The sequence below is a fragment of the Hylobates moloch genome, unplaced genomic scaffold, assembly GCF_009828535.3.
Source record: "Hylobates moloch isolate HMO894 unplaced genomic scaffold, HMol_V3 SCAFFOLD_3, whole genome shotgun sequence".
Lineage (NCBI taxonomy): Eukaryota > Metazoa > Chordata > Mammalia > Primates > Hylobatidae > Hylobates > Hylobates moloch.
Window position 1 is genome coordinate 67,935,928 of NW_026652278.1, and position 9,386 is coordinate 67,945,313.

Genomic DNA, 9,386 nt, shown 5'->3' on the forward strand with positions numbered 1-9,386 from the left:
GGTATGGAGCTCTGACTCAGCAGTTCAAAGGGCTGGTTTTAGAAACTAACTCTACTACTTAGCCAGTTATGTGACTTTGGGCCAGTTACATAAGACATTTGGGGCCTTCTTTATGTTCAACATGGGTTTAATAATACCATGATCACTGAGAAAATGCATATAAACAGTGTTAATAGTAAAGGCAGTAGTTGAATCAATACATACTCAAATTAATTGATATATATATTCAACCAAAAAGTCAATTTCACCATGTGGCTTCTTAGGAGAAAGTGAAGCTTTATAAAAAACAACAATAATAACAATAACAAAAAACTTAAAAGGAATCAGAAGCTATGGCTTTTAGCTTTAGTTCACAGACTCATACAAACAAAAGGGACCTTACAAATTATCTGGACCAGTGATGACAAATAGGCTTTAACTTATGTCTAAATTCTCGTTAATGGTGGAGGTGTTTTAGCATAGTTGGCTGAGAAAAATTCTCTGTATTTATCTTGGTTCAAAAGGAAAGAGTGCTTTGATTGATTAGCACTATCTACCATGGATGAAGGCAGACGAATGACAGTCTCCTGTCATGTATTTATCATACTTGATCTCATCTAAACTTTCATTGCAAAGATGAAGAACATGATAATAAATATATTTTAACAGCATTTTAAATGGTTGTATGGTTTTCCACAGAAAATTTTTATAGGAAAAAAATCAATTTTGTGAAAGAAAATAAATTTAATTCCAAGCATAAAAGTAATCTCTTTGATTTCGTCTATTATAATAATAATTGGCAACTAGATTTAAAAGTCCTACACTCGGCTGGGCGCAGTGGCTCACGCCTGTAATCTCAGCACTTTGGGAGGCTGAGGCAAGTGGATCATGAGGTCAGGAGTTCGAGACCAGCCTGACCAACATGGTGAAGCCCTGTCTCTGCTAAAAATACAAAAATTAGCCGGGCATGGTGGTGTGTGCCTGTAATCCCAGCTTCTCAGGAGGCTACTCAGGAGGCTGAGGCAGGAGAATCGTTTGAACCCAGGAGGCAGAGGTTGCAGTGAGCCAAGATTGTGCCACTGCACTCCAGCCTAGGCGACAGAGTGAGACTCCATCTCAAAAAAAAAAAAAGTCCTATGTTCATGAGATAATATGTAGTTCAGAAATCTAAGGAAAGTTAGCCAATACTTATATACTACAAAGGGAGAAATGGTTACATAGTGGTAGTATTTTTATTATGCAAAAAGCCTATGTTTAAAGTCAGCCAATTTAGATACTTATTAAATGTCCGCTATTTGCCGTACATCAGGCTAGGTACCATGAAGGATGCAAATCAGCTTACTACATGACCCCTACTCTCAAGGAGTTTATGAACAAGCAGAAAAGACCAGACATGCACAGGTAAAACAATAGATAATATGTACTAGGCTCATCAAAGCTATACCTTTTAGAAACAGTAGTATATCTAAGATCCCTATTACACTAATTAGCAGGCTAAAATATTTTAAGAAGGCAAGTTTAACCTATGGTAAAACTATTGTGAAGGGCTAAAGAGAAATAGGATATCTGGTAATAAAGCCTAGAGAGTTTTTAGTGAACAATGGGGAACTAGAGTGGCCAATAATCCTGGTTTTTCCCAGGACAGAGGATTTTCCTGGGACATGAGACTTTCAGTGCTAAAACAAATGAAGTTCAGGGCAAATCAGGATGAGCTAGTCACCCTTGGGAGAACAGTTATATTAACATTTTCTTTTGGTATCAGAATTGAAGCAGAATAACAGGTCGGGTCTGATTCTACATTTCTTATATAAATATTTTTGAGGGGGCATATTTACCTTTTCAGTTTTGCCAGCTTTCCCTTTGGGTACAGTGACCAGAGGAACTCTTGTGATCTCTACAGGCCAAAGCCGGCAATCGGCAATTCGCTTCTGAAAACTGCAAATCAAGAATCAGTCCATTAGCATTATATGCAAAAATAAAGTCAGAACAATTTAGGTTAAAGGGAAATATTCTCTTTTAGAAAGTAATATAGAATACACATATATAAAAATTGGGGGGCTCGGCTCAGTGGCTCATGCCTGTAAATGCCAGCACTTTGAGAGGCCAAGGCAGGCAGATGGCTTGAGCCCTGGTGTTTGAGATGGTCTGAGCAACATGGCAAAATTCCATCTCTATGAAAAATACAAAAAATTAGCTGGGCATGGCAGTGAATACCTGTGGTCCCAGCTATTTGAGGAGGCTGAGGTGGGAGGATGGCTTGAGCCCAGGAGGTCAAGGCTATAGTGAGCCGTGATGGTGCTATTGCACTCTCACCTGGGCCACTGTGAGACCCTGTCTCAAAAAAAAAAAAAAAAAAATTCTTACTGGGTTGGTGGTCTTTAAAACTTTCCCAAATCTATAACATTCCAAAAATAATTCTGCTCAACTTCTAGTGAGGCAAATTGAACATTTTTAGAGCAATTTAGCAGTTGAATCAAAAAAAAATCCATAATAATTGACTATAAATTCTACTTCTAGTGATTTATTCTAAAGAAATAATCAGAAAGTTTACAAATGGTATAAAATTGGTTATTTCTACTGTGAAAATAGTATCCAGTTTCAGCTCCAATACAGCTTTGAAGTAATTCCACCTGTCCTCGCAATAAGAAAAAAGTTGATCGAATTGAAATAAATAACATTTCTTAGATCCATCATAGAATTGAGGTCACAAGGCAAAAACTGCCATCCTGAAATTGAGAGAGACAGGAAAATACAGAGGATCACAGCTGCAATCGGCTTAAAGACAGCAGAAGTCAATGGTGTCAGCAACCACTAGAAATAGTTTAATGATAATTTTGACAAATTGCTGGAGGCTGAATGTGGACTAGCTGGGAATGAAAAACTCCAGGGGGCCCACTGTTAAGGGTCCCCACACTTACATAAGTTTTAAATCCAGGAGCCCCACCAAGTTCTCACAGTGAAGATAGAAGAAAAATATCCTCATATTTCAGGCAGGGAGAGAAGAAAAGTAACCATTTTGAAATATGGCCACAGTGTTCTCCCTATCAAAGGGTTGATCTTTAAGGGAAACTACTTTACCAGATCCTTATCTGATCTCAGGGAAGGGCATTTAGACAACTGCAACCTGTCTAGCTTCCACAGGGATAGGAGGAAAAAAAGATTATCAAACACTTCTGAAAGTCACAGCCCAGGGACCCAAACCTATTTACTGAGACGTAATCACAGGTTATAGAATACTTCTCCCCAACAATTTGCCACCACATCAACAGAGTTTCAATATAATAACAATGAATTACAACTGAGAGGGCTACAAACCACTCTATTAGAGAAGTTCTTGGGCAAATCCAAAGACAACAGGGGAGGTGGGGGAAAAAGGAAACTGAAGCCTCTGGCACTTACAACTATAGCAAACAAGAAACACAACCCAACTCCTAACCAGATTAACATAAAACCTCACACTAAAAATACTAGTTACCCCAATTCCTATTACCCAATATATAATGGCTAGCTTCCAAATTAAAAGGCTATAAAGAATGCTAAAAGGCAAGAAAAAATATAGTCCAAATAGACAAAGCTACTATAAGACCTAGACTAAGATATGACATAGATTTTGGAATTATCAGATAGGAAATTTAAAGTAACTATAATTATGTTAAAGACTCTTACGGAAAAAGTAGGCAACATGCAAGAACAGATGCGTAATGTAAGCAGAGATGGAAACTCTAAGAAAGAATCAAAAGGAAATGCTAGATATCAAAAACACAAACAGAAATGAATAATTCATTTGATGGGCTTATCAGTTGACTGGACATGGCTGAGGAAAATAAAATCAGTGAACGTGAGTATGTGTGAATAGAAATTCCCCAAACTGAAATGCAAAGGAAAAAAAAATGAAAACAAAAAATCAAGAATATCCAAGACTTGTGGAACAATTACAAGAGGTATAATTAGGCATAACAGAAGAAGAAAGAAAAGAGCAGAAGAAATATTTGAAGTAATAATAGCTAAGAATTTTCCAAAATTAACTGACAGACACCAAACCACAGATCCAGGAATCTCAGAGAATACCAAGCAGAATAAGGACAAAAACAAACAAACAAACAACTATATCTAGGTATATCATTTTCAAACTGCAAAAAAGAAAATCTTGAAAAAACCAGAGGAAAAACACTTTACCTACAGAAGAACAAGGATTAGAAATACATTGGACTTCTCTTCAGAAACCATGCAAGCAAGAAGAGAGTAGAGCAAAATATTTAAAGTTGTGAAAGAAAAACCCACCAACTTAGAATTCCATACCTACTAAAATTATCCTTCAAATGTGAAGGAGAAATAAACCCTTTCTCAAACAAACAAAAATGAGAGGCATTTCTGGCCAGTAGACATGCCTTACAAGAAATGCTAAAAGTTCTTTAGAGAAAAGGAAAATGACATGGGTCAAAAAACTTTTATCAACATAAGAAAGGGCATCAGGAAATGTCATAAATGAAGGTAAAATAAATTTATTAATGTTTTTTATTCTTAATTGATCTGATAACTATTTGTTAAAAGTAATAATGGCAACAATGTATCCTCAATAAAATATTAGCAAATCAAAGCTAACAATGTATAAAAAAGAATTATACACCATGACCAAGTGGGGGACCAGGGGTATATAAAAACTCTCTAAAATATCTGCTTAATTTTTCTTTTTTTTTCTTTTTTTTTCGAGACGGAGTCTTGCTCTGTCGCCCAGGCTGGAGTGCAGTGGAGCAATCTTGGCTCACTGCAAGCTCCGCCTCCCAGGTTCACGCCATTCTCCTGCCTCAGCCTCTCTGACTAGCTGGGACTACAGGTGCCCGCCACCACGCCCAGCTAATTTTTTGTATTTTTAGTAGAGATGGGGTTTCACCGTGGTCTTGATCTCCTGACCTCGTGATCCGCCTGCCTCGGCCTCCCAAAGTGCTGGGATTACAAGCGTGAGCCACCGCGCCCGGCCATATCTGCTCAATTTTTCTGCTCGATTTTTCTTTCTTTTTTTTTTTTTGAGACGGAGACTCGCTCTTTCACCCAGGCTGGAGTGCAGTGGTGCAACCTCGGCTCACTGCAAGCTCCGCCTCCCAGGTTGAAGCCATTCTCCTGCCTCAGCCTCCCGAGTAGCTGGGACTACAGGCGCCTGCCATCGCGCCCGGCTAATTTTTTGTATTTTTAGTAGAGACAGGGTTTCACCGTGTTAGCCAGGATGGTCTTGATCTCCTGACCTCATGATCCGCCCATCTTGGCCTCCCAAAGTGCTGGGATTATAGGCGTGAGCCACCGCGCCCGGCCTCTGCTTGATTTTTCTATAAATCTAAAGCTGTCCTACAAAAACAGATACTCATTTTTTTAAAGTCAGAGTTGTTCATTCAGATTGTATATATATTGGTAATCCCTCAATTCTCATCTCTCTCTAACAACCAGGTCACTGTGACGAAGACTGATAGTTACCTACACAATATCAGTGTACCTGTTCTTTAGTAATTAAATCTTGATTTAGCCTGGGTGACAATGTGTTCAACTAAAACACTTTATTGTCTAGCCTTCTTGCATCTAGAGGTTGGCTAATAAGACATAAACAGAAGTTGCCAGATTCCAGGAAGGTTCCAGAGGAGGGGTTAAGACAGCCAGCATGTGTCCTTTTTTATCCATAACCATTCTCCTCTTCCAAATTTCTGCCAGAAATGTGAGTGTGCAAGCTGGAGCTCCAGCAGCCACCTTTGCACCATGATACAACCTTGTGGATGGAAGTCACATAGTTAAGAAGGTAGAACAAAAGGAAAGATGGAGCCTGGATACCTAATAACACTGTGTAACCATCATACATACCAATTCCGGACTCTTTTTTTTTTGAAATTCAGTCTCACTCTGTCGCCAGGCTGGAATGCAGTGGCGTGATCTCGGCTCACTACAACCTCCGCCTCCTGGGTTCAAGCGATTCTCCTGCCTCAGCCTCTCGAGTAGCTGGGACTACAGGTGAGCGCCACCATGCCCAGCTAATTTTTGTATTTTTAGTAGAGATGAGGTTTCACCATGTTGGCCAGGAAGGTCTCAATCTCTTGACCTCGTGATCCACCCACCTCGGCCTTTCAAAGTGCTGGGATTACAGTTGTGAGCCATTGCACCCAGCTGACTTTTTTTTTTTTTTTTTTAAGAGACAAGGTGTCACTCCATTGCCCAGGCTGGAATGCAGTGACGCAATCACAGCTCACTGCAGCCTCAACCTCCTGGGCTCAAGCAATCCTATCACGTCAGCCTCACAAGTAGTAAGACTACAGGTACGTATCTGCACCAAACTAATTTCTTCTTTTTTTTCTTTCTTTTTTTATTTTTTTTTTGTGAGCCAGAGTCTTACTTTGTTGCCCAGGCTGGTCATGAACTCTTGGCTTCAAGAGATCCTCCTGTCTCCCAAAGTGCTGAGCATAAGCCACCAGGCCCAGCTCAGACTTCTTTTATGTAAAAGAGGAATAAGCATTCACCTTGGTTAAACCACCATCACTAGCTGTTTCTGTTATTAGCAGATGAACACAACATCACTCTAATATATAGATGTGATAAATGAGAAAGTCTCAATCTAAAATTACCTTAACTCAAATATAAATAAAATTAACAAAAGTAACATTTCTTCCCACCTACAAGCTTTTGTGGGTTAGACATATGTCCTTCCTCTTCTTACCTGACCACTGCAGAAGGATCAAGGTAGCAGCGACTTTCCAAGTCCCAAATAATCCTTTTCTTTATGCACTCTGCTTGATTCCTAAATTCGCTGTCCTGTAAAATATAAATACTTCTGTTCTCGGTATGTGTGCCATGATTTCATTCTGCTCCATCTATAGGGCATTCTTTTAATGGATTTGTTCACAATACTTTTCTTACTACTATTATTACTACTATAAGTATGACTACTATTGCAACTACTACCACCACCTTAAAATTATGAGTACTTTATTAATAAAGTATGTAAGATAAGATAAATTACATATATAATAGTTACATTGATCCAGTACTAAGATCCAAATACTGACTAACATAACCTCAATCAATGAATCTCAACTCTGTTTGCATATTAAAATCATCCGGAGTTTTTTTTGTTTTTTTTTTTTAAACACCTGGACCCGGTGCAGTGGCTCACACCCGTAATCCCAACACTTTAGGAGGCCAAGGCAGGAGTACTGCTTGAGGCCAGGAGTTCAAGACCAGGCTGGGCAACAAAGTGAGACCTCCATCTCTAAAAATAATTTAAAAATTAGCTGAGTGTGGTGGCATGAGCCTGTGGTCCCAGCTACTCAAGAGGCTGAGGCAGGAGGATTGCTTGAGCCTAGGAGGTTGAGGCTACAATGAGCCTCAATAATTGCACCATTGAATTCCAGCCTGGGTGACAGAGATTCTGTCTCAAAAAAAAAAAAAAAAAAAAAAGGAAAAAACACCTGGCATTGGTACTATTTTAAAAGTAAATTCTTATATAGTTTACCTGGGTTAAGACTTGGCCATTGTCATTCTTTTAAATGCTTTCCTGGTGACTGTAATGTGCAGCCAGGGTTGAGAATTAACAATCTAAACTAAAACATAAAATATAATCTGAATGACTAAAATAAAATGTCTGATCTAAATTAAAATATAAATCAAAGTATGAATTTTCACTAATCACAATGATGAGAAAAGATAATGCACAGTGTTTTTCTAATATTGCTAGCCTCATCCCTACTATTTTAAATATTTAGAGTCAGACAATGAAAAATAATTCAACCATCCTCATTTTACAATTATTTTATTAACTGTTTCCATCGGTGGATTATCAGCTCATTTAAGAAACATTTGCAAGTGTATTATACTATTTTCTATGCCCTTGACAAATTTCTGGTAATTTATATAATTAATAAGTATATTAAAGTATGTCCATACAATGTCACATTATACAGCAAGTAAAAATAAAGAGTGAGACTGCTTTTTATATAATGTGGAAAAATCTCAAAAATACACCACAAAGTAAAACAAAGCAAGTTGCATATAGTGTGTGTAAGTATGTACTCTTTACATTTGTGTAATAAAAATGATGGGGAACGAATACATGTATGTATTAGTGTGTGCATATATATATGATTACTTTATACACTCAGTTTTAAAAAATGAAAAACAGGCAGGGCGCGGTGGCTTGCACCTGTAATCCCAGCACTTTGGGAGGCAGAGGTGGGCGGATCACTTGGGGTCAGGAGTTTCAGACCAGCCTGGCCAATATGGTGAAGCTCTGCCTCTACTAAAAATACAGAAATCAGCAGGGCATGGTGGCGTGTGCCTGTAACCTCAGCTATTCAGGTGGCTGAGGCATGAGAATAACTTGAACCCAAGAGGCAGAGGTTGCAGTGAGCTGAGATTGTGCCATTGCACTCCAGCTTGGGTGACAGAGTGAGACTCTGTCTCAAACAAACGAACAAAAATATTAATACCTTGAGATAAAGGAAAAATAGCAGTGTCTTCCCAACAGATTCTAGTTTTGAAAATAACAAGACTTTGAATACTTCCTGAAAATCTGGACTTCCTAAAGAAAAGTACTTTTATCTGCCGGGCGCCGTGGTTCACACCTGTAATCCCAGCACTTTGGGAGGCCGAGGCAGGCGGATCACCTGAGGTCAGGAGTTCAAGACCAGCCAGGCCAAATGTGGTGAAACCCCATCTCCACTAAAAATACAGAAATTAGCCCGATGTGGTGGCAGGTGCCTGTAATCCCAGCTACTTGGGAGGCTGAGGCAGGAGAATCGCTTGAACTCAGGAGGCGCAGGTTGCAATGAGCCAAGATCGGGCCATTGCACTCCAGCCTGGGCAACAGGAAGGAAACTACATCTCAAAAAAACAAAAAAAGAAAAGTACTTTTATCCCTGATGTTTATTATGCTGATGTCTGAAGATATTTTATAACCTTTGTATATCTGAAAATCAAGTGAAGAAACCTGCAGTTTTGCCATCATGAATAGACTAATGTAAATGGGGTAACGCTGGTAATTTTGTGTTGTTTTCTTATAAAAACATTTGACCCTTGAACAACACAATTTGAATTGCTTGAGTCCACTTATATATATTTGTGGATTTTTTTTTTTTTTTTTTTTTTTGAGACAGAATCTTGCTCTGTCACCCAGGCTGGAGTGCAGTGGTACAATCTCGGCTCACTGTAGCCTCTGCCTCCCGGGTTCAAGCGATTCTCGTGCCTCAGCTTCCTGAGGAGCTGGGATTCAGGCGCACACCACTATACCGGCAAATTTTTGTGTTTTTAGGACCAGGCTGGTCTCAAACTCCTGGTCTCAAGTGATCTGCCTGCCTTGGCCTCCCAAAGTGCTGGGATTACAGCCACCGTACCTGGCTCATATGTGAATCTTTTTTTTTTTTTTTTTTTTTTTTTTT

At 39.0% G+C, this 9,386-nt stretch overlaps 1 protein-coding gene across 6 annotated transcripts in view; it reads right to left on the minus strand.

Annotated features, from left to right (window-relative positions):
• CFAP70 (cilia and flagella associated protein 70) overlaps positions 1-9,386 on the minus strand; it is a 102,886-nt gene that overhangs the window by 71,385 nt on the left and 22,115 nt on the right. For all 6 annotated transcript variants that reach the window (XM_032139801.2, XM_058436338.1, XM_058436337.1 and 3 more), the window contains 2 exons: positions 6,671-6,765; positions 1,815-1,914 (listed from right to left, as the gene is read on the minus strand). In XM_032139801.2, the coding sequence (XP_031995692.1) occupies positions 1,815-1,914; positions 6,671-6,765 (195 nt within the window). The remainder of the gene's footprint in view (positions 1-1,814; positions 1,915-6,670; positions 6,766-9,386) is intronic.